General features: G+C 46.9%; 1 protein-coding gene across 7 annotated transcripts in view; it reads left to right on the top strand.

The window, feature by feature from the left end:
* GLYR1 (glyoxylate reductase 1 homolog) overlaps nt 1-25,535 on the top strand; it is a 44,293-nt gene that overhangs the window by 3,580 nt on the left and 15,178 nt on the right. For all 7 annotated transcript variants that reach the window (XR_008494655.2, XR_008494656.2, XR_008494654.2 and 4 more), the window contains exons 4-10: nt 9,344-9,482; nt 10,036-10,278; nt 17,933-18,019; nt 18,905-18,961; nt 20,261-20,311; nt 20,405-20,478; nt 24,204-24,303. Coding sequence is in view for 4 of the 7 variants with exons in the window: in XM_054454286.2 (XP_054310261.1) it covers nt 9,344-9,482; nt 10,036-10,278; nt 17,933-18,019; nt 18,905-18,961; nt 20,261-20,311; nt 20,405-20,478; nt 24,204-24,303 (751 nt within the window). In the remaining 3 variants the exon portion in view is untranslated. The remainder of the gene's footprint in view (nt 1-9,343; nt 9,483-10,035; nt 10,279-17,932; nt 18,020-18,904; nt 18,962-20,260; nt 20,312-20,404; nt 20,479-24,203; nt 24,304-25,535) is intronic.

Raw genomic sequence — 25,535 nt, 5'->3', positions numbered from 1 at the left:
GTTGTATTTCTATTTATTATTCTTATAGGAAAATACAGCCTTAGATTTGAAAAAAAATGTCTGTGGCTTCTCTGGTAAATCTAATTCTGATGGTTAAAGTATTTCTTCTTAGAAAGCGATATGTTATAAACAGTATTCTTCACTCATCCAGGAGTTTATATGTCAGAGTGCTCTTCCTGGTTTCATGTTTACAGATATACCCAGCCCCAGTTCTCTATCACAAGCCAGCTTAACAGCCTGTGGTGGCAGTATTTCAAGGAGATCGCTGGCCTGGAGCTGTGGAGCCAGAGCTTCTGGAAGAGGGGATGTTCTTATAATTCCATGGATTTAAAAAAGAAGATTTGGCCAGGCATGGTGCCTCAGGCCTGTAATCCCAGTACTTTGGGAGGCCAAGGTGGGTGGATCACTGGAGGTCATGAGTTGGAGACCATCCTGGCCAACATGGCAAAACCCCGTCTCTACAAAAAATACAAAAATTAGCTGGGAGTGGTGGTGCGTACCTGTAATCCCAGCTACTTGGGAGGCTGAGGCTCGAGAATTGCCTGAACCCAGGCGGCAGAGATTGTTCGAGACACTGCACTCCAGCATGGGTGACAGACTGAGACTCTGTCTCAGAAAAGTAAAACAAAAACAGGAAAGATTGTCCTTATGCATAACATCAGTGTTATGTATCCACTCTCTGAATTGCTTGACACTGAGGGAATTTATAAGAAAGCAAGTATTATAGTTCCCACCTTCCAGATGCTCAGTTAAGTGACAAGTTGTAAACATTTCAGATAAGATGATGTGCAGAATGATGGTCAGGCATGGTGGCTCATGCCTGTAACCCCAGCACTTTGGGAGGCCGGGGCAGGCAGATCGCTTGAGGCCAGGAGTTTGAGAACAGCCTGGCCAAGATGGTGAAACCCTGTCTCTACTAAAAATACAAAAAATAGTCGGGCGTGGTGGTGCACACCTATAATCCCAGCTACTCAGGAAGCTGAGGCAGGAGAATTGCTTGAACCTGGAAAGGGGAGGTTGCAGTGAGCTGAGATCGCGCCACTGCTCTCCAATCTGGGTGACAGAGCGAGACTCCATCTCAAAAAATAAAGATTATGTGCAGAATGAATGATGGCAGATAATTATTAGTTCTAGGCTGGGCACAGTGGCTCATGCCTGTAATCCCAGCACTTTGGGAGGCCAAGACAGGAGGATTGCTTGAGCCCAGGAGCTGGAGACCAGCCTGGGCAACATAGCAAGACCTTGTCTCTACTTAAAAAAATAAATTTTTTTTTCAATAGCCAGGCATGGTGGCACACAAGTGTAGTCCCAGGTATGCAGAAGGCTAAGTCAGGAGGATTGCTTGAGCCCAGGAGGTCAAAACTGCAGTGAGCCATCATCACAATGTTGCACTCCAGTCTGGGTGACAGAGCTAGACCCTGTCTTAAAAAGAAAAAGAATTCTAGAAGAGGGAGAGCTCAGTGGAGAGCCATGAGATCCAAGAAGACTGACTGAAGAGATGGGATTTGTTTTTTTGTTTGTTTGTTTTTTTTTAAGACGGAGTCTCGCTCTGTCGCCCAGGCTGGAGTGCAGTGGCACGATCTTGGCTCACTACAAGCTCCACCTCCCGGGTTCATACCATTCTCCTGCCTCAGCCTCCCGAGTACCTGGGACTACAGGCGCACACCACCATACCCAGCTAATTTTTGTTGTATTTTTCAGTAGAGGCAGGGTTTCACCATGTTAGCCAGGATGGTCTTGATCTCCTGACCTCGTGATCTGCCTGCCTCAGCCTCCCAAAGTGTTGGGATTACAGGCGTGAGCCATCGCACCCAGCCAGAGATGGGGTTTGAATCCAGCTCTGGAAGATACGTAGAATCTGGATGGATGGGGACTATAGGGGCATTTCAGACAGTGGGGTTACTATGAACAATTGGCATTAAGCTGGGTGTTATGGAAAGGAAGAGGCTCCCTGCCTGAGGTAACTTGTGCTTAGGAATAACAGAGGCAATATGGTTGGCCCAAACTTCATTAGTTAAATGAATAATTACACAAGTCTGAAACAAAAATGGGAACTCAGTCTCATTATAGGGAGCCTGAAAGCCATTGTTTCCTTATGTTTTTTGTTGTTGTTGTTGTTCTTGTTTTGTTCTTTGATTTTTTTTGAGACAGGGCTGGAGTGCAGTATCACGGACATGGCTTACTGCATCCTTGACTTCCCAGGCTCAGGCAATCCTCCCACCTCAGCAGTCGGAGTAGCTGGGACCACAGTTGTGCACCACCATGCCCTGCTAAATTTTTTACTTTTTTTTTTTTTTGTAGAGACAGGTTCTTGCCATGTTTCCCAGGCTGCTCTCAAACTCCTGGGCTCAAGTGATCCTCCCGCCTCGGCCTCCCAAAGTACTGGGATTATGGGCATGAGCCACAGCACCGAGCCCTGATTTTTTTTTTTAATGCTAAAATACTAGGTTAATAAACTGTGATCTTTGTTTGTAACAAGTGCTAGAAATAGGACACAGAAAATTGGAGTTGAGTTAATTTCAGAGCTTAACCAGGCAAACAGGTGAAGCCAGTGGTGATGTGCTTGCTCAAGACAAAAATAGCCTGATGGTGGTGGGGTTGTAAACAAGTGGGATACAAAGCAACTGCTAAATGCAATATTTTTAACCTTTTAAACTCCTTTGATAGAGTTCTACATTTTAAACTATAAAAATGAAGTCACTATGGTACTAATATGTTATCTTTTTGTGGGTAGGCAGTTAACTTAGAGAAAGGAAATGAAGGTAAAGATGTACAGTACTTCTCTAAAGAAGGAAGTGCAGGAGGGTCCCTCTTTGACAGGTCTGATTAGTGGTGACCCCCCCATCAGAGTAGAGACAGAGCTCACGGTTTAAAAGTTTCATCGGGGCCAGGCGTGATGGCTCACACCCGTAGTCCCAGAACTTCAAGAGGCAGAGGCAGAAGCATCACTCCAGCCTAAGAGTTCAAGGCCAGCCTGGGCAACATGACAAGACCCATCTCTACAAAAAATTTAAAAATAAAAAGATTTAAAGCTACCACGCCGGCTTGTTCTCACCTTTATACTCTATGCTTGTGTGTGTGTTTGTGTGTGTGTGTGTGTGCTTTTTCTCTGTCTCCCTCCCCCCGCCATCTTCTCCCCGCCCTTTCTCCTTTTCTCTTTCTCTTAGCTTCATGGCTTCAGCCCAGGTCACCTGTCTATCCGAAGGCTGAAACACGTGACAGGGTTCATGCGTAGTAGCATGTACCTATAGTCTCAGCTACTTGGGAGACTGAAGCAGAAGGATCGCTTGAGCCTGGGAGGTCAAGGCTATAGTGAACTGTGATTGAGCCACTGCATTCCAGCCTGGGTGACAGAGCAGGACCCTGTCTTTGAAAAAAGAAAAGTTTTGGCCAGGCACGTTGGCTCACGTCTGTAATCCCAGAACTTTGGAAGGGCAAGTCAGGCGGATCATGAGGTCAGGAGATTAAGACCATGCTGGCTAACATGGTGAAACCCCGTCTCTACTAAAAATACAAAAAAATTAGCTGGGCGTGGTGGCGGGCGCCTGTATACAGTCCCAGCTACTCGGGTGGCTGAGGCAGGAGAATGGCGTGAACCCCAGAGGCAGAGCTTGCAGTAAGCCGAGATCGCGCCACTGCACTCCAGCCTGGGTGAAAGAGTGAGACTCTGTCTCAAAAAAAAAGAAAAGTTTCATCAGTGGCTGTGGATGATGATGGAATGGAGGGAGTGTTCATTTAAATTACAGGTGCTCAGAAGCCACCAGAAACCAACCGGTTCAACAGATTGTGGACAAACAGTGGAGAGGCTGCAAGTGCCTACCCGCAAGTTTCCATAGCAGTTTTCCCCTCCAGTCCTCACAGCAGCCCTTTCAGGAAGTACACAGGGTCATCTTTCTGGTTCTTATTTTTTCACAGATGAGGAAACTGAGAGACCAGTGGTACTTTTTCCACCAAGCCACATCTAAGGTGGACAGGTCTCGCTGGATGTGAGGTGTCCTGAGTCAGTACTGAAAGTAGCTGCTCTAGAAGAATTTGTGGTTAATAATTAGAAGCATAGCAGCTTGGAAGCATCCCTTTTTCATTTCACCTGGCACTTGATTTGTGTGTGTTTTTTTCTGGTGCCTTTATTTCTGAAGAACTTGACCTGTAACACCTCAGTAATCTTCAGCCCCTTTTGATGGATTTGTTTTAAAAAGGCACCCATAGAAATTGTTTACTAAGTATTCACCAAATCCAAATGGGAGAAGCAAACCCACACCTTCTGGCCCCATCTTTGTTCTCACCTATATTTTTATTCTTATCTTTATTTTTTTTTTTTGAGACGGAGTCTCACTCTGTCACCAGGCTGGAGTGCAGTGGCACGATCTTGGCTCCCTGCAACCTCCACCTCCCGGGTTCAAGCGATTCTCCTGCCTCAGCCTCCCAAGTAGCTGGGATTACAGGCGCATGCCACCACACCTAGCTAATTTTTGTATTTTTAGTAGAGACAGGGTTTCACCGTGTTGGCCAGGATGGTCTCAATCTCTTGACCTCGGCCTCCCAAAGTGCTAGGATTATAGGCGTGAGCTACCACGCCGGCTTGTTCTCACCTTTATACTCTATGCTTGTGTGTGTGTTTGTGTGTGTGTGTGCTTTTTCTCTGTCTGTCTCCCTCCCCCCACCATCTTCTCCCCGCCGTTTCTCCTTTTCTCTTTTAGCTTCACGGCTTCAGCCCAGGTCACCTGTCTATGCGAAGGCTGAAACACATGTGAGAGGGTTCAAGATTAGTCATAAGCTGACATCTTTAATATACAGTATCTACATGTATGATTTTCTTTTCTTTTTTTTTTTTTTTAAGACCAAGTCTTGCTCTGTTGCCCATGCTGGAGTGCAGTAGCACAATCTCCACTGACTACAACCTCCACCTCCCGGGTTCAAGCAATTCCTGCCACAGCCTCCTAAGTAGCTGGGATTACAGACGTGTGCTACCACAACTGGCTAATTTTTGTGTTTTCTGGTAGAGATGGTGTTTCCACATGTTGGCCAGGCTGGTGTCGAACTCCTGGCCTCAAGTAATCCACCTGCCTCGGTCTCCCAAAGTGCTGGGATTACAGGCATGAGCCACCAGACCCGGCCCTACATGTATGATTTTCATTTAAGAGGAAAGCAAATCAGAAGTGTGCAAGTTTTTGAAAATACCGGATTTTAATTCATTTTGATTGGAGTAATCTGAGAGTGGCTTAGTGGCGGTTCTGTATTCATAGATGAAGAGACTTTTTATAGGAAGAGTGTCAGGTCACCAGGGTAAATTGGCTGTGTTACAGGTGCAGTTATGCCAGCAGCCAGGCAGCAGCAGCCCACCAGAGCAAACCTGCAAACCAGGAAGTCATGGAGGAAACCCTCTGGGCAGTCGGAATAGCCTGTGTTCTATGGCAGAGGCTTTAAGTATTGATTTGGTTTTTTTTTCAAGATAATATGTGTTCACCATTCAAAAACAAAAACCTGTCAACATTGAAACAGTTGCATTCATCCCTATCCCACAGCCACCCAGTTAGACCAGTTTCTGATGGTGTTTCCCTCCAGAGGTATCTGCGTGGTCAGTCCATTTTCCTTGTCTTTGCATGAATGGTAGCACATAATATGCATTGCTTTTTATCTTGCTTATCTCCACGTAGCCAGATATCTTACGGGACATTCGCTTTCCTTCTCTGTAATGACCTTGCCTGTTTTCAGGTATTTACTACCACAATGTGTCATTCATTCTACTGTACATAAAAAGCAAAGCCTTCTACTTTAAATACAGCTTGAATAAGCTTGACTTTTCTGACTTCCCAGCCACAATTGGGCTGAAAGATATAGCTCCATCTAAGTCTTGGGAGGATGATAGGAAAATCAAAAGTTACAGCTTATATCAAGGAAAGAAACAGTCACTTAAAAAACCAACAGTAGCAACAACAAAAACACTAAAGCCTTATGCACTGGAGCATTGTAGCGCCTTTTAACTCACTGGTGAGCAGTACATCCTCCTGAACATCTGGGAAGGAATCATTTACCCAGTGATTATTTATTGAGGACCAGTGGCATGCCAGGCCCAGCTGATGTGCCTCAGTGAATTGGACAGTGATGCATTGTTGAAGCGCCAACTGAAAAGCATATTCTCATTAAAAAGACAGAGGTAGGCCAGTTGCAGTGGCTCACACCTGTAATCCCAGCACTTTGGGTGGCTGAAATGGGCAGATTACTTGAGTTCAGGAGTTCAAGACCAGCCTGGGCAACATGGTGAAACCCCATCTCTATAAAAAATAAATTTAAAAAAGATAAAAGAAGTGTAACCTTTAGAGAAAAAATTGTATTCAGATAGCCAAAGTGATTTAAGTTTGATTTGCTTTCAAGAGGTAATCCCCGTAGAGCTCTGGTAAGCTGGGTTTTTTTGTTGTTACTGTTTTTGAGATGGAGTCTCACTCTGTTGCCCAGGCTGGAGTGCAGTGGCACAATACTGGCTCACTGCAGCCTCCGCCTCCTGGGTTCAAATGTTTCTCCTGTCTCAGCCTTCCGAGTAGCTGGGATTACAGCTGCGTGCCACTACACCCAGCTAATTTTTATATTTTCAGTAAAGACGAGATTTCGCCATGTTGGCCAGGCTGGTCTCAAACTCCTAACCTCAGGTGATCTGCCTGCCTCGGCCTCCCAAAGTGCTGGGATTACAGGTGTGAGCCACCGTGCCCAGCCAAGCTGGTTTTTTATGGCTGTTTTCTGATGTAACAGGATGCTTCTCCAGCAATAAGTTGATTCCTTAAATAGATTAACATTTCTTGGATTTACTGTCCTATTCATACTGTCAGTTCATTTAGCCATTTTAATGTTTCGAAGATGGTTGTAAAGGAAAATTTCAGTATCTCAGATGCTTTAAAGTGAGTGGAATTTTGACTGTACAGTTCCTCATAGCAGAAATCAGTAAACCTTGTAAGATGCTTCAACAAAAAATGGGGTTGATTTCTTGGCACTTCACAGACGTCCTCACCTTTCTGTTCCCTCAGAATCGGGTTCTTGTGAGGCTGGGGAGTGGGAGGCAGCGATGGAGGTAGCAGGATGGCGTGGGTGGGATTAGCAAGTCTTGGAGTCGGTCGTCCCATCTCAAGGGGTTCCATAAAAATCACCTTGTTGGTCCTATATTGGGAACTTGTGTGGTTCTCAGCTTCTGACCAGAAGCTCCTAGGAGGAAGAGGCTGGTCACGACTCCTTAAGCTTCATCACTGATACTGGTTGTGTCATCTCAGACCCACGGGTTAGTATGGTAGCTTCACTGGCTTTTGGGGCTGGGTCTGACTTTGCATCTGATTGCTCTGGCCTGTCATTAGCATCCCTGTAAGGAGAGGGAAGGGAGTCAGTTCAGGGATATACTTGCCAGAAAATCTGGGGTCGAAATCTCCTTCCACTTTTCCTCCCAGCAGATTGGACTCATTGGCGCTCTCATGTTGAATTTCAAACTTTAAGATGAGTTGGTCACTGGAAAGGAGTTTGCTGGCTCACACCTGTAATCCCAGCACTTTGGGAGGCCAAGGCAGGTGGATCACTGGAGGCCAGAAGTTCAAGACCAGCCTGGCCAACATAGGGAAACCCCATCTCTACTAGAAATATAAAAATTAGCTGGGTGTGGTGGTGTATACCTGTAGTCCCAGCAACTCGGGAGATAGAGGCAGAATTGCTTGAACCTGGGAGGTGGAGGTCGCAGTGAGCTAAGATCATGCCACTGCACTTCATCCTAGGTGACAAAGTGAGACTCTGTCTCAAAAAGGAAAAAAAAAAGGCCAGGTGCAGTGGCTCACGCCTGTAATCCCAGCACTTGGGAGGCTGAGGCAGGAGAATCGCTTGAACCTGGGAGGCAAGGTTGCAGCGAGCTGAGATCGCCCCATTGCACTCCAGCCTGGGCAACAAGAATGAAACTCCATCTCAAAAAAAAAAAAAAAAAAAAGAAGGAATTTGCCTAACTCCTCTAGCTGGAGCTGTGCCAGGGAGACCAGCTTCTGTATCTCCATTCATCGTCTCACTTAGCCATGGTGGCATGCTTGATAGTGGTTTGCTGCCTGACATCTGCAGGCCGATGATCCCAGGTCTGTATTTTTGCACAGACCCCATCATCACAACTACCAGCACCACACTCAAAGTCCAGGTAGCTGGTGGAGGGTTAGTAACATCATTTTTATATGCAAAGGTTAACACTGTTGCTGTTAGTGAATATTCTCTAGCTTTCTGTAAAGAAAACAACCTGAAGCTTGTGAGATAGCTCGGTTTCTGTATCCTTAACCTGACCTACTTTTTCTGAAGGTGATGCTGTGAAACCTGTATCACAGGCTAAAACATGTAAATTAACTGACACCTTGTCAAGCCTATAAAATTATTTTGTGCTTGGATTTTATAAGCTGCATGCCATTCAGGGAAACTGTAGAAAGCCAGCTGCGGCAGATTTGTTCAGGTTAGTGTGGCAGGTCAGATACCCCAGAATTGACAGCTGACTACTTTCACTTTCATGTGTTACACATTGATGGTTGAAATTAAAAATTACATATCGGAGGTGTATGTTCTTCTGCCTTTAATCTCAAGAATCTTGTTTCTATTTCTTTTTTTTTTTTTTTGAGACATCATAAAACAGCATGCCATCTCGTTTTCAAATGCCTCCTTTTGTAACTGCTGCCCTTATTCCAAACCATGTGTTCCGTGTTTTGTGTGGTTTAGTAGCCATGGTTACCATCATTTATGAACAAATATAGGCTCAGTGGCTGTGAATATCCATAGGAGCCACAAATTTTAGAAGATGTTGCATTTCTTCAGCTCTGTAACATCCCTGACTCTCTGTTGATCAACAGATCATAAATCTGGTTCCCATTGTTGACAGGCAGCAAGCATTTTCCCGCATAGTAATGCTGCTATCATCTCTCATGTTTTCAGGTACCCTGATTCCCAGGGATCTGTGTGTGGCCATTTGTGCTGCCTGGTGAGAATGGGAAAGGGTCTCCAGATTTCTTTCTGCCCTGAGCAAGTGGCAGGGTATATGTGGTTGGGCAACAGAGGCTGATAGACGATTGTGGAAATGAATAATCTGCAACACAGTGCTTTCACTGGAGGAATTTGATTTGCGGTTGCTGCAGTGGTGGTGATGGTCGTTCTGCTTGACTTGTTTCAAGAAAATATACTTTAGGCATAAGACTCTGAGACGGTTGATAGCATGTTTTGAAAAAAATGGTGAGGCCTATTGCAAAGTCCAGTTAAACCAAATGGATATTTACACCGTGCCGTAGTGAGGTTGTTGATACTTTATGGCATATGCTATATGGATCATATCCTTTCTGTGTTTGTTTTCTGCTAGTGCCTGGATCAAAGTGGAACAGCTGAAGCCATATCATGCTCATAAAGAGGAAATGATAAAAATTAACAAGGGTAAACGATTCCAGCAAGCGGTAGATGCCGTCGAAGAGTTCCTCAGGAGAGCCAAAGGGAAAGACCAGGTGAGAGACACAATGTTCACTTTCTACCAATGCCAGACTGGTGATTTTTGCATAGCAACTAACAGGTTAAATGTCACCCAAACGCAAACCTTTGTTCTTCTGAAATGCCACTGGAGAAAGCTACTTCAGTTCTAAGGTGTCAGCGTTTTGCTTATCAGTTTGAAACTCCATGCAGCTAACCTTTCTGGAGTAGGTTGTTGCTTTTAGGAAAATTGCTTGGACCCAGGAGAAATATCTCAGCATTTGAGTCTAGCACAGGCCATTTCTTCCTTTCATAGCACAGAGATTAGGAGCATAGCCTCTGAAATATATATACTGCCTGGATTTAAATCCTGTCTCCTAGTTTTGGGACGTAGGGAAAGTGACTTTTGATATATATATTTTTAAAATCTGCTTCTCCCAATGTCTGGGGACGACAGCAGAATCTATTTCTAGGGTCATTGTAAGGAGACCACACAGGGTGCCTGTAGCAGCACATGGCACCTGTAAATGATGGTGGCGATGGCGGCAGCAGCTGTGGTGGTAGTTATCATTATTATTATTAAACTTTCAGACGTCATCCCACAATTCTTCTGATGACAAGAATCGACGTAATTCCAGTGAGGAGAGAAGTAGGCCAAACTCAGGTGATGAGAAGCGCAAACTTAGCCTGTCTGAAGGGAAGGTGAAGAAGAACATGGGAGAAGGAAAGAAGAGGGTGTCTTCAGGCTCTTCAGAGAGAGGCTCCAAATCCCCTCTGAAAAGAGCCCAAGAGCAAAGTCCCCGGAAGCGGGGTCGGCCCCCAAAGGATGAGAAGGTTTGTTTTCTCTCTGCAGCTTCCGGGATTAGTGATGTCCTTTTAGTATAAGGTAGAGTTAAGCTCTACAGTATGCTTCTGCTCATGGTGTGGGAGCAGAATTCTGTGCTCAAGAATCCTGCAGGGCAGGTGCGGTGGCTCATGCTTTATCCCAGCAACTCAGGAGGCTGAGGCAGGAAGATGGCTTGAGCCTTGGAGCTCAAGGTTGCATTGAGCTGATTGCACCACTGCATTCTAGCCTGGGTGATGGAGTGAGACCCCGACTCTTATTTAAAAAATTAAAAAATAAAGAATCCCATAGACCAGGTGAGAGACACGGCCTGGATGCAGATGTGAAGTAGGAACGCGAGGCAAGAGATCAGTCCACTTGAGCCGGTGCACAAGGGCTGGCCCTGGGAAGAGCTTAGCAAGAAAGAAGGGAACGCATTCCAAAAATGGAGGGCACAGCCCGTGTGAGGCTCGGTGCTGGTGGAGATACTCTTGAACAGGGAGAGGATAGTGAGGAAAGCCAAGAAAAAGGAAGCTTGTCCCTGGATCTTGGAGGGCCTGAAGGTCTACTGAAGCAGCGTGGTACTAAAGCGTCTTGGAGTCAGTGGGAGCCGGTGAAGGTGATTGAGCCAGTGGCAGTATGTGCTTCCCGTGTGTGCACCAGTAGTCACAGAGTGCAGAGGGGAAAGTCTCAGAGCCAATTAGAAGGTAAGTCTAGGCGTGCATTCATAAGGGGGTAATTGCAAATATTGCAAGCAAATAGGTGAGAGGCACTTCAGAGGAAGAGTTCTTAAGATTCCGTAACTGGTTATATAGAGGATGAATGAGAAAAAGGAAAAGAGGATTTCCACCTTCGTTCCTGGGAAAGTGGTGATCACTTTCTTAAAAGTAGAGGAGTGGGGATGTAGAGGTGGCTTGTGGAGAAAGAGTACCAGTTCTGTTTGGAATGGCAAGAATTTGAGGCAAGGCCTAGACAGCCTGGGAGCTTGGTGTGACCTCAGGACTACAAATGTAGATTTGGGAGGTGAATTTGTAAAAGGGTAGTTGAGTCTGGGCAGTGGGATGGGTTTGTTTCAGGAAGAGAGGGAGAAGAGGGAAGCGCGGAGGCCTGCATTGCAACAAGAATGCTGTGCTTGGGGCAGGAAGGAGCGGGAGGAGCTAGCAAGATGAGATAAAGCAGTGAGAGTGCATCTCTTGCCTTCTTGCTGACAAGATTTGGGGCCGGTCTTAGAAGGCCACAGAGAAGAATTTCAAAGTGAAGGGGCCTGTGTCAGGAACGCGGTAGGATTGTCAACAGCAGGATAAAGAGAACAGAAGCCAGATGGCTGGCAGCAACAGTTGGGTGATGAGGCCATGATGAAACATTAGACCTTGGATCAAGGCTCAAAAATTCAGACACCACCGAGCCCAGGCAGGTAATGGAAGCAACTGTAGCTGACTGGACCTAAGAAGCAGTGGCGCGGGTGCCAGGCACCCCAACTGACCTGCCTTGGTGCTCAGAGCAGCAGGGCTGGCCATGGTCGGGGAGCCTGGGGAGGTCATGCTCTGTCCACAGGGTTCTAGCCAGCTTCTGCCAAATTGTCTGTTTTTTCTCAAGAGGAGCTGGGAAGGCCAGTTGTGGTGTCTCACACCTGCAATCATAGCACTTTGGGAGGCCGAGGCGGGTGGTTCACCTCAGGTCGGGAGTTCGAGACCAGCCTGACCAACATGGAGAAACCCTGTCTCTACTAAAAATACAAAAATTACCCGAGTGTGGTGACACGCTCCTGTAATTCCAACTACTCGGGAGGCTGAGGCAGGAGAATCACTTGAACCCGGGAGGCAGAGGTTGCAGTGAGCCGAGATTGCGCCACTGCACTCCAGCCTGGGCGACAGAGTGAGACTCCGTCTCAAAGAAAAGAAAAAATTTAATATAAATGAATTAAAAATTAGCTGGGGTTGGTGATGTGTACCTGTAGTCCCCCCTACTCAGAAAGCTGAGATGAGAAGATCACTTGAACCCAGAAGGTGGAGGTTACAGTGAGCCAAGATTATGCCACTGCACTTTAGTCTGGGTGACACAGCGAGACCCTGTCTCAAAAAAAAACAACAAAAAAAAGAAACAAAAAGTACTAGTTGGGCATAGTGATACACACCTGTAGTCCCACCTACTTGGGAAGCTGGGGTGGGAGGATCACTTGAGCCCAGGAGGTCAAGGCTGTAGTGACCTACAATTGCACCACTGCACTCCAGCCTGGGCAACAGTGTGAGACCCTATCTCAAAAAAAAAGAGAGAAGCTGGAAATACAGGTTTTTATGTGAAATATCCCAATTTTAAATGTGCTTAGTTCAAAAATATGTCTTGGGTCCATAGAAACATCTCTGTGGGCTGCCAGTGTGAGGCCTCTGGTGAGAGACAGCCCTTCTCACCGTTAGATGACCTAAGGCTGAGGGAGTGGTGAGAGCAAGGGTGGCAGTGCTGTCCCTGCATACCGTGAGCCCAAGGTTTGGAAAAACTGCCAGCTGCAGTGCAGAGAAAACTTTATAGGGAGCATGATCTAAATTGATCCACAAAAAATGTAATGTGACTTTTTAGTTTATTTCCTGGAATCCGAAAGGAATCTGGGCTGTCAGATTTTATGCTATTTCCCAAATTGATATTGTCTGGTATGTGAAGCCATGCATCTCACCAGCACCTGTGCCACCCTGGAAAGAAACACCTTCTCGTTGGATAAAGGGAAGTACAAAGGAGAGGTTATGACGAGGGCCCGGAGTTTGAATCACGTATATAGGACCTTAGCAAAGCACCTTTGCCTCAGTTTCCTTGTCTGATCGTTAGGAATTATAACAGTATGTGCCTCATAGGTTCACTGTGTGAGTTAAATGAGTGACATGGATACAGCACTTAGAACAGTGCCTGTGTACAAGGCATTTGATCAGTTCTTTAGGTTTGTTTCGCAGACGGTAGCCGGTTGTGCAGTGAGAACCCCAGAGGCCACTGCCCAGGCTTACAGGAACTCATCTCACAAGCTCCCAATAAACTGCAGACAGCCCTTGGGTCTGAATTATTAATTTGGGGAGTAGTGTAGCATACGTTGGAGATAACTGCAGGTTCGATTCCAGATCATTGCAGGTCACACAAACGTCTTGGTTTCCCATTGCATGTTAAAGTTAGGTTTATACTGTAGTCTATCAAGTGGCACAATAGCAATATGTCTTTTTAAAATGTGCATACCTTTGCCGGGCGCAGTGGCTCACGCCTGTATTCCCAGAACTTTGGGAGGCCAAGGTGGGCGGATCACGAGGTCAGGAGATGGAGACCATCCTGGCTAACACTGTGAAACCCCATCTCTACTAAAAATACAAAAAATTAGCCGGGCATGGTGGTGGGCGCCTATAGTGCCAGCTACTCGGGAGGCTGAGGCAGGAGAATGGCGTGAACCCGGGAGGCGGAGCTTGCAGTGAGCTGAGATCACGCCACTGCACCCCAGCCTGGGTGACAGAGTGAGACTCCATCTCAAAAAAAAAAAAAAAAAATATATATATATATATATATATATATATATATATATACACACACACACACGCCTTAAGTTAAAAATACTTCATTGCTAAAAAAAAAAAAAAAAAAAAATGCTGACAGACACAAAGTGAACACATGCTGTTGGGAAAATGTCCCCCGTAGACTTGATTGATACTGGGTTGCCACAAACCTTCAATTTGTTTTTTGTTGTTTTGCTGTTTTGTTTTTTTGCTTTTTTGAGACGGAGTCTCGTGCTGTCGCCCAGGCTGCGGTGCAGTGGCGCAGTCTCGACTCACTGCAAGCTCCGCCTCTTGGGTTAACGCCATTCTCCTGCCTCAGCCTCTGGAGCAGCTGGGACTACAGGTGTTAGCCAGGATGGTCTCGATCTCCTGACCTCGTGATCCACCTGCCTCGGCTTCCCAAAGTGTTGGGATTACTGGCATGAGCCACCGCGCCCGGCCTGTTTTTTTTTGTTTGTTTGTTTGTTTTTTAAAGTGCAACACCTATGAAGCACAATAAAACAAAGCATAATAAAACCAGGTGTGTCTGTGGTCCAGGAGCTCTAGCTGCTATTGACCCTTCGAGATGTCCTTCTTGCTTGTTCTTTGTGCTTGGCCTGGCCCATAGTGAAAGGATGTATGAGCAGGACAGAGCTTGCATGTGGTACAGGACAGACAGCCGTTTCAGTTCAGCAGCTTCAGACAGGTAGGGAATCGGTGCCTGGGCTTTGGAATTTTGGTGTGTTTTAAATGTGATATATCCTGTAGTCTCAGAGGAGGGTGTTTGTGTGTGTGTTGCTGTAGTAATTGTCATCTAGCTGGCAAGCTCCTCTCAGAAACACTGAGCAGTCACATAGGCTAATAACTGGGCAAAGCCCAGCTGAGTGCCATTCTGGGACATAATGTCCTGCCCCGTGAGGATTCATGGAAAAGGCTGACGTTGATGGCAGAGGCAGGCAGGGAAAGGCTGGGTTTGTGTCTGGACCTGCATGTAAGAGCTGCACCCCAGCAGCACCCACTCACCCTCTTTCTGGGGATGAACTCTGGGCACAGCCCACCTGGATCAAAGTAGCGCTGTTACTTCTGTGACTCTCCCAAAATCCCACACTCACACGAGGAGCAGAAGTTTAGGAGTTGGGGCCCTTCCTTAGTGCCATACTGAGAGCTACAAGCTGCCTCCTCCTTGTTCCCATTGGGTCATTGTGGCCTTAGGTGAGTCCTAGGGCTGCACCACCCGAGACAGCTGTGCTGCCCCAGCCACAATTGGCCATTTAAATTTAAATTAAATGCACATTAAAATGGAGCTTCTCCATCACCCTATTGTGTGAGATGCTCCACAGTGACACTTGACTGGCGCCTGCTCTATCACACAGTGCAGATGTAGGACACGCCCATCATTGCAGAATATTCTTTTGGGCAGCTCTGGGCTGGGCCTTTCTTTTCCCCCAGAAACCTCTGCATTCAACAAATGTTTATTGAGCAATTCTCCCATAGGCCAAATGCCTGGAGAGAAAGCAGCATAAAAGTCAGACGAGGCTCCTTCAGTAAGAATTGAACCTGGACTGTATGGCAGCATGGGTTGTAGAGTAGGCCAAACTGGCAGAGTTCTTGCTTTCCTAGGATGTGCTTCTAATATGACAGACCCTGGAGCCAAATTCTATCAGTCTGCTAGGCACAGTGGCTCACTCCCATAATCCCAGCACTTTGGAAGGCTGAGGTGGGAGGATCACTTGAGGCCAGAAGTTAGAGACCAGTCTGGCCAACATAGCAAGACCCTATAAAAACAAAAAATTACAAATTACAAAAAACAAATAATTGCAAATAAATAATAAATCTACAAAAAATAAAAATAAAAAATTAGCTGGGCATAGTGGCCACACCTGTAGTCCCAGCTACCCAGGAGGCTGAGGTGGGAAGATCACTTGAGCTCAAGTGGTTGAGGCTGCAGTGAGCCATAATTGAGTCACTGCACTCCAGCCTGGGTGACAGCTAGACTATGCCTCCAAATAAATAAATAAATAAATTGTATCTGCCACACCAGTAACTGACTCAGTGACCTTAAACAAGGTTACTTAAGCTCTGTGTGCCTTAGTTTTCTATTCTGTAAAAGATTATAATAGGGCTGGGTGCAGTGGCTCACACCTGTAATCCCAGCACTTTGGGAGGCCGAGGCAGGCGGATCACGAGGTCAGGAGATCGAGACCATCCTGGCTAACATGGTGAAACCCCGTCTCTACTAAAAATACAAAAAATTAGCTGGGCGTGCTGGCGCACACCTGTGGTCCCAGCTACTCAGGAGGCTGAGGCAGGAGAATTGCTTGAACAACCCAGGAGGTGGAGATTGCAATGAGCCAAGATTGCGCCATTGCGCTGTAGCCTGGGCTACAGAGCAAGACTCTGTCTCAAAAAAAAAGAAGATGATGATAGTTCTGTTTCATGAAGGGGTGAGAATTACATGAGAATGTATGTATAAAATAGGACTTATAGTGATGTCTAGCACATAGTAAGCCCTATGAAAGCATTTGTTCTCGTTATAATCCACATCAGCATCATGTTCTATGGGCAAAGATAAAGAGAGGTCAGGTGAAGCCACTCTGAAAAGGTGACATTTCAACAGAGTCCCAAAGCGAACCTGAGCCAAGGAGATAACTGTCAGAAAAATGTTCCCAGTAGCACAAGGGCGCCAGGGCAGGCACATGCTTGGTGTGTTTGGGGCGGGGGTGGAAAGCCAGCAGGGTGCTAACGAGCTAGAGAGCAGTGACAGGGGAGGAAGAAATAGGACTTGAGGTTGGAGATTGGCGTGGGATGGGTGGGAGACAGCAGAACTTGCAAGGCCCTCCCTGTAGACCATGCTCATAAAGCCCATAGCTTTACTATGTGAGACTGGAAGCCAGTTTAAGGCAAAGAAGTGTCATGATCTGATTGGCCCTTTTGGTAGATGACTCTGGCTGCTGTGTAGAGACTGGACTGTGAGTGGAAGCAGGGAGATTTATCTTTGCAATTGTCCAGGTGGCCTGAGCTTAGGTATTAGTAGCAGGGGTGGTGAGAAGAAGGGGTTGGGCAGATCCCCAACTATAAAGCCCCATTCATTGCCATTCATGGATGAGAGAAGAGAGGGGTCAAGAAGGGCTCTAAAGATATCGGCCTAGTAGAATGGAGCAGGCATTTTCTAAGACTGAGAAAACCTCAGGAGTAGTTTAGGCAAGGGGTGTCAGGAGGGCCACTGTGGCTGGAAGGGAGCGACTGGGGAAAGGGAGTGCAAGGTAACCAGAGCAGTCGAGAGGGACCAGACCAGTGTTAAAACTGGAAAGAGGACCCTTTGCCCAGGAAGAAGGTGAGCCGGGCCATCGGTCAAGAGGAGCTTCTCATCTCACCATGTCCTCCTGTGTCTGTCTCAGGAGAACTCAGGCTCTTGGGTTCTGGCCACCCTGGAGTTTAATTCTGCCTTTGTCATGATAGCTGTAAAATGTGGGCAGATCTCATCAGCCCTATTTGGTTTTATTCGTTTTTTTGAAATGTGGTGGATTCCTTCTGAAGCCACTACTGTTTCTTTTTTTTTTTTTTTTTTTTTTTTGAGATGGAGTCTTGCTCTGTCTCCAGGCTGTAGTGCGGTGGCACAATCTCAGCTCACTGCAACTTCCACCTCCCCGGTTCAAGCGATTCTTCTGCCTCAGCCTCCGGAGTAGCTGGGAGTACAGGTGCAGCTAATTTTTGTATTTTTTAATAGAGATGGGGTTTCACTGTGTTGGCCAGGCTGGTCTCGATCTCTTGACCTCGTGATCTGCCCGCCTCGGCCTCCCAAAGTGCTGGGATTACAGACATGAGCCACCATGCCCAGCCACCACAACTATTTCTTAATGTTTGGTACTCACCATAAGGCATTCACTCTGCAACTTTGCAGATAGTATTGCAGATCGTACTTGGGCTTTCTAATTACCTCCATCTTTGTGAAATTTAGACATAAGCACACATTTTATTATTTCCAGAATTGAAAAGAAAGACTCACTTTGTGTTAATGGGAAGAACTGGCTTGTTTCTCCCGAGGGACAGTCATCAGAACAGTGGTTGGGGATTGGCTTGAACTTTCCCTTAGACTGTGGGGCTTGCAAGGGGTTTTGTTGGGGTTTGAATGTGATTTTAAAATGCCCTGCCCCTCCCTCTGTAGGATCTCACCATCCCGGAGTCTAGTACCGTGAAGGGGATGATGGCTGGACCAATGGCCGCGTTTAAATGGCAGCCAACCGCAACCGAGGTAAGGAGCTCTCCTGCAGGCAGGACAAGCTGTGGCTTAGGGCGAGGTTCCTGTGTGATCCTCTTTTTTTTTTTTCATCCCTTTCTTGTGTGTGAGGCTTAATTTATTGTTACAAAACAGTACAGAAGTCTATGAAATAAAAAATTAAAAATTTCCCTCTAGGGTGAGCACTGTGAGGCTCGAGGTGACGGATTTCAGTCCTTTGGGACGCCCACTCAGCATTCATTTAGATGATCATAGACTTATGTCTAGTTTTTGTTATTTTGGGCAGGGCTCTTTTTCACAAAAGTGGGATGATTCGACAAGTTTTTTTCCCCTAATATTTTATAAACACCCTCTTATTGTCCATAAATACAACTTTTATGTTTAGTTGTATTATCCTTGGTGCAGCTGCACCTGTTGCTGGGCATAATTATGGAAAGCCCATGAAGGTCCACTGTCATGGCTACTTTGTTTCTGTTAATATGCTCAGTAAGATGACATCCCCAAGGGCTTGGTACCAGACACAAGTAGGCCAAAACCCTGAAATTCCAGAATAGATGTGACTTAGTTTGCTGGGTTATCTGCTGTGCCTGATAAGTACCGAATTTATAAAGCACGAGTATGCTTGTTAATATTTTCCCACAGGCTCTTTGGAATAATTTGTGTACCAACCTAGCAGAATCATCTGTTCTTTTCCACTTTAAAGCCAGTTTTCCTCTAGCTGGAATGGGGCTTGTTTATAAAAAGGCTTAGGCCAAAATGGGAAAAGAGTTTCCAGATAATTGTGAAAAAGAGACCAGAATCCAGAGGTGTTGCAGCCAGAGGAGAGTCCATTTGCCAGGGAGAAGGAAGTGACCTTTGGTGGCAGATAACTGGTTGTATTTCACTGTTTTCTGGTTTCAGCCTGTTAAGGATGCAGATCCTCATTTCCATCATTTCCTGCTAAGCCAAACAGAGAAGGTGAGTTGCCCTTTGAGGCTCTTGGCCCTTGGTCAGGGGCTGGTCAAGGAGTGCTCCTCCACTGGGTCCTGGCCCGGCCATCTGAAAAGTTAGGCTCTGCCGGTGTATTGCCCAGAGCAACTAGCCCAGAAGCCCCCGTATGGGCCCGCTAATGAGCCAAGCATTATTAAGATTAAAAGTAAATCCAGGCCGGGCGCCGTGGCTCACACCTATCATCCCAGTACTCTGGGAGGCTGAGGCAGGTGGATCACGAGGTTAGGGATTCAAGGCCAGTCTGACCAACATGGTGAAACCCCGTCTCTACTAAAAATACAAAAATTAGCTGGGCATGGTGGTGCGTGCCTGTAATCCCAGCTACTCGGGAGGCTGAGGCAGGAAGATTGCTTGAACCCGGGAGGCAGAGGTTGCAGTGAGCCAAGATCGCGCCGCTGCACTCCAGACTGGGCAACAGCGTAAGACTCTGTCTCAAAAAAAAAAAAAATAAACCCAAAGGCCGGGCATGGTGGCTCATGCCTATAATCCCAGCACTTTGGGAGGCCAAGGCGGGTGGATCACCTGAGGTCAGGAGTTCAAGACCAGCCTGGCCAACATGGTGAAATCCCATCTCTACTGAAAATACAAAAATTAGCTGGGCATGGTGGTACGTTCCTGTAATCCCAGCTACTTAGGAGGCTGAGGCAGTAGAATCACTTGAACCCGGGAGGCAGAGGTTGCAGCGAGCCGAGATGGTGCCACTGCACTCCAGCCTGGGCGACAGAGTGAGACTCCATCTAAGATAGATAAATAGATAACCCAAAAAGAGCATTTAAAACTCAGCCAACTGTGTAGTTGAGACTGTCACAGTGACCTTTAGAGTTTAGGGCAGAAACCAAACATCGTAAGCTGTCAGCGCCCCATGAAATTGCATGGCAGACACATCTTCAAGCTCACTCCAAGAGGTAGTCTCCAAGTCCTGCGGATGCAGAGGGAAGTTCTCCCAAGATCTGCAAGGTTATGGGGTGGGCTGAGTCATGCTAGGATCTCATGAGAGTTTGTGGCTTTGGAGTTGGATAGATGTGGATTCCAAGCTTGTGACTCTTGTTCTCAACACCATGGTCAGCAAAAAGACCTGGTAGAATTGCATGGGGACTTGAATGAGGTAATGTGAATGAACTTTCTAGTGTAAAATTTGGAGTTCACTAAAGTATAAAACAAATATTTGGTGTTAACTTCCCACTTTGGGTCTAACCTTTGAGGGGATTATTATGAAGACTGGTTAAGCCTGCAGTAGAATAAGTAGTCTCTTTCCTCCTCCATTAGCCAGCTGTCTGTTACCAGGCAATCACGAAGAAGTTGAAAATATGTGAAGAGGTATGTAGACTCCCTGCCTCCCCATTTTAATTTTCATCTGGGGCCTTAAACTGCAGGCAGACTGACTTGATGATGTGTGCTTCCTGTCCGTAGGAAACTGGCTCCACCTCCATCCAGGCAGCTGACAGCACAGCCGTGAATGGCAGCATCACACCCACAGACAAAAAGTAGGACCTTTGATGAAAAGGCCTCCAGTGGCTCTGGTTCTGCTGAGGGTGGGGAGAAGGTGACCCCAGGGGGGTCCTTTCAGGGTTGTATCCCAGCCATTGCTGGCATTGAATGGAAAGGGTGGGGGGACGTTGTAACTCTTATTGATAAAGACAGGAGTCAGAAGCTGTATAAATCTATGGTCGGGTCTCCCTTGGGCATAAGCTGAGGGATTGTTTTCTGGCTCCAGAACTCAAGAGCAAGGAGCACTTGGCTCAGTGGTTCTCAGACTTTCCTGTGCCTCACAGTCACCTGGAAGGTGGCTTCTCAGTCAATATGTCCGGGTGGGGCCCAAGAATTTGTATTTTTAACCAGTTCCCGGGTATACTGCTGCTGCTGGTCAGAGCTACACTGTGAGAACCACTGGCTGAGTAGAATCATGATGAAGCCCCAAAATTGGCCATAGTGGGGCAGGTGGGGGAAGGGAGATGAAGGTGCTTGGGGGTCCTCACTGAGCACTTGCTGGCTGTCCTGCACCCTGCCCGGTGTGGGTGGGGCGATCCTGGACATGCTCCCAGACCCAACTTGCGCCCAGCCTTGCCTCTGTGCCTGCTCTGTAGGCCTGTCTCCTCCGCAGTCTTGTTGGCAAAAAGATACCTTTTCTAGGAAAACATGTTCTCTGGAGCAAGTTAGCTAAAGTCAGTTTCCAGTTTGTACCTTTCACATGGTCTTCCCCAGACTAAAAACAGTGCATCTTTTACTTGACATTTTTGTACCGTTGAAATCACTAATTCTACCAGTTATTTTTGGTGAACTTGCCTCTGTAGAGTGGAGGAGATAAGGGCATATTAGGTGCAAACAAAGGGGGAGGAGGATTGTGTTAAAAAATAAAAATAAAAAAATGATCAGGATGGGGCTGAGGACAGAGTCCTGATGTTTTTACCCAACACATTTATTGGCCCATTAGTCAAACTTTTAATAAGAGAGTATGAAGCCAGCATCAAAACCAACCAGTTTTGTTGTTGCCCAACCCACCTTAATCCACATTTCCATCTTGTCTGAGACACAGTGTGAAGGACTCTCAGTTGCCATATTAAAAATTCAGAACCTTGACCCGGGTATGGTGGCTCACAGCTGTTATCCCAGCACTTTGGGAGGCCAAGGTGGGTGGATTACCTGAGGTCAGGAGTTCAAGACCAGCCTGGCCAACATGGTGAAACCCTGTCTCTACAAAAATTAGCCAGGCATGATGGTGGGTGCCTTTAATCCCATCTACTTGGGAGGCTGAGGTGGGAGAATCGCTTGAACCCAGGAGGTGGAGGTTGCAGTGAGCCGAGATCGCACCACTGCACTCCAGCCTGGGCAACAGAACGAGACTCTGTCTCAAAAAAAAAAAAATCCAGAAGCTTCATCCCAGGTCTACTGGACTTCCTAGAACACCAAGAAAGGAAAGGGAATTTGCCTGTCATGATTTAGAATCATGGGGGAATATTGTACTACACAAATAATGAGTGACAAAAAGGTACCTCCTTGTTTTTAAGCCACAACTTGAAGCAGTTAGCAAGGAGGTCTATTTTGGTGAGAAAGTTGGTGGGTTCCATTTTCAACATGTGATTCAAATTACTTAATACAGGCTGGGACAGGGAGAATGTGAGCAGCTGATATTCCAGCAGAGATTAGGGGCCCATTTGTAGAGATGGTTCCAGAAGACCAAAACTATGGAAAGACTGACGGGGTCAAAGTGGAGGAGCTGCAGGGGACATCCAGCACTCAGAGAAAGCCTGAATTGGAAACGTGGCCAAGCGCAGTAGCTCATCCTTGTAATCCCCACACTTTGAGAGACCAAAGCAGAAGGATCCCTTGAGGCCAGGAGTTCATGACCAGCCTAGGAAATACAGCAAGACCCCATCTCTACAAAAAAATTTTAAAACTTAGCCAGGCATGGTGGCACGCACCTATAGTCCTAGCTGCTCAGGTGGACTGAGGTGGAAGGATCACTTGAGCCCAGGAGTTTGAGGCTGTGGTGAGCTATGATCACACCCCTGCACTCCAGCATGGTAGACAGCATAATGCTGTCTCTAAAAAAGAAAAGAGGCTGGGTGCAGTGGCTCACGCCCATAATCCTAACACTTTGGGAGGCTGAGGTGAGAGGATTGCTTGATACCAAAAGTTCGAGACCAACCTAGCCAACATAGCAAGACCTCCCCATCTCTCTTTTTAAATAAGTAAATAAAAATTAAAAACTATAAAATAAGAACATGATATGATTAGAAATGAGGAAAGGCATTCTTCTGCACCATTGTCACTTGCAAAGAGAGGTGAAGAAGTACAAGAACCAAGAAAAGACACTTGGGCAAGCTAAAAGTCATCCGTAAAAGCATGGAGAAATAGCAGCAGTGGCAGCCAGCCCCCAGCTCTCAGGGTTGCAGGAAGGAGCAGGCGGAGTATGTGAATGTGTGTGGAGAAGAATGGCCAAAGAGTGCTTCTGTCACAAGGATTGGGAAGGATCTGTGGAAGGAAGGGCTGGGGGAGCAGTGAGAGGTTTGGGGGAAGGCAGGCATGGGGAGAAGGATTTGTGGACTGGGAAAGATTGGGTTCCAAGCTCAGGTGAAGGACTTAGCTTTGGAGAGGAGAGGCAAGGCCCATTCTGTTGATAACGGGAAGACTGGAAAGGTAGGGTGTGGGTGGAGAATTGAAGTTGGGAAAGAGAGGTGAAAATTGCCATCCTGGTTCATGCAGTCAAGGAAGTTGCCTGGCTTTAAACACAGTGCTTCAGTGACTTGTGGTGGATCCTGTTGGGCTTTAAAGTAGGATCCAGGGCCGAGTGTCATGGCTCACACCTGCAACCCCAGCACTTTGGGAGGCCGAGGTGGGCGGATCCCTTAAGCCCAGGAGTCCAAGACCAGCCTGGGTAAAAGATGGCAAAAGCCTGGATGGAGATGGCAAAAGCCCGGATGGAGATGGCAAAAGCCCATCTCCACAAAAAATTAGGTGTGCTGACACATACCAGTAGTCTCAGCTACCCAGGAGGCTGAGGGGGAAGGATTACTTGAGCCCAGGAGGTCGAGGCTGCAGTGAGCCATGATTGCACCACTACACTGCAGCCTGGGCAACAGAACAAGACACTATCTCAACAAATAAGTAAAGTATGAGGCCGGGCATGGTGGCTCACGCCTGTAATCCCAGCACTTTGGGAGGCCGAGACGGGCAGATCACGAGGTTAGGAGTTTGAGACCAGCCTGGCCAACATAGTGAAACCCTGTCTCTACTAAAAATGCAAAAATTAGCTGGGCATGGTGGCGTGCGCCTGTAATCCCAGCTACTCGGAAAGCTGAGGCAGGAGAATCGCTTGAACCCAGGAGGCAGAGGTTGCAGTGAGCCGTGTTCGTGCCACTGCATTCCAGCCTGGAACCAGAGCAAGACTGTCTCAAAAAAAAAAAAAAAAAAAAAAAAAAAGGGCAACAAGGGGACTTTGCCCTGGGAGACTGGCCCTGAACCATACACATCATACTTTTTTCTGTGACAGTCAGGGGTTTCAAAATGCCTTTTTACATCCTGGGACACCTTTAGACCATGGCATAAGAAAAGACCCATGTGCATGACACCCCTGGCTCTGCAGGTAGATTGGCACACTGCTGTTTCTGGTGGTCTGAGTTCCCCTACCCCAAGCCTTGTGCTGCATGGAGTCATCATCACCGTGACCCTCCCGTTCCACCCTGAACTCATCAGTCTTTCTCTGTTTCAGGATAGGATTTTTGGGCCTTGGTCTCATGGGAAGTGGAATCGTCTCCAACTTGCTAAAAATGGGTCACACAGTGACTGTCTGGAACCGCACTGCAGAGAAAGTAAGCATTCGGGGGTGGTGCCTGTTGGGTCAGCGGAGTCTGGGGTAACCCTAAGAGTGGACATCTCCCCCTGTTGTCTCAGCATTCTGCGTGCAATAGAATAGAAGCCAAGCTTTTAGTCCAGGCTGGTAGAGATGTAGATGCCTAAACTTAGGATGTTATTATAAAACCTAAACATTTGCCTGGCGCGGTGGCTCACGCCTGTAATCCCAGCACTTTGGGAGGCTGAGGCGGGCAGATCATGAGGTCAGGAGATCGAGACCATCCTGGCTAACAAGGTGAAACCCCGTCTCTACTAAAAATACAAAAAATTAGCCGGGCATGGTGGCAGGCACCTGTAGTCCCAGCTGCTCCAGAGGCTGTGGCAGGAGAATGGCGTGAACCCGGGAGGTGGAGCTTGCAGTGAGCCGAGATCATGCCACTGCACTCCAGCCTGGGTGACAGAGCGAGACTCTGTCTCAGATAAATAAATAAATACATACATACATAAATACATAAATACTAAACATTTAAAAACACCCAGGGGGTAAAAAATGAAGGCAAAATCCCCCCCTCTGCCATTACCTGACATAGCTTGTGTTAGGTTTTACATCCTTGTTTTCATGCCTATGTGAACATACACACATACAGTGAGTATCATTCACATGGAGCCTGTGGATAGATCCACTTGGTTCTTTTTAGCGGCTGCATGGTGTTCCGCGCACTGGAGCGTTCTGCAGTGATGGCAGTGTTTCGTATCTGTGCTGTCCAGTGCAGTAGCCACTGTCTATCCACACGAGGCTGTTAAACATTGACAACATGAAGTTGTCTAGTACAGCTGAAGAATTGAATTTTCATTTCATTTAAATTAAAATTTAAATAGCCTCATGTGGCTGGTGGCTATCATATTAGACAGCAGGTCGAGTTCTCAACCTGAGGTGGTAGTCCATGGCTTCAGAAGGTCTGCGTGCCCAGAGATGGAATTCCAGATCCATGAATGATCACTTTTTGTAATGGAGAGAGGCAACGGCTCCCACCAAGTTCTCATCTGAGAAAAGATGAAGAGCCATGGCCTGAATACCAGAAAACTAAAGCACTGTACTCCTGCATGGAACAAAGGAAGAGAGACTAAAAACTCCCAGCCTCTTAAGATGGCCAGGTGCGGTGGCTCACACATGTAATCCCAGCACTTTGGGAGGCCAAGGCAGGGGGATCACTTGAGCTTATGAGTTCAAGACCAGCCTGGGCAACAT

The sequence above is a fragment of the Pongo pygmaeus genome, chromosome 18 (genome assembly GCF_028885625.2).
Source record: "Pongo pygmaeus isolate AG05252 chromosome 18, NHGRI_mPonPyg2-v2.0_pri, whole genome shotgun sequence".
Lineage (NCBI taxonomy): Eukaryota > Metazoa > Chordata > Mammalia > Primates > Hominidae > Pongo > Pongo pygmaeus.
Note: the sequence above shows the minus strand (reverse complement) of the source record. Positions and strands in the feature narration are given on the sequence as shown.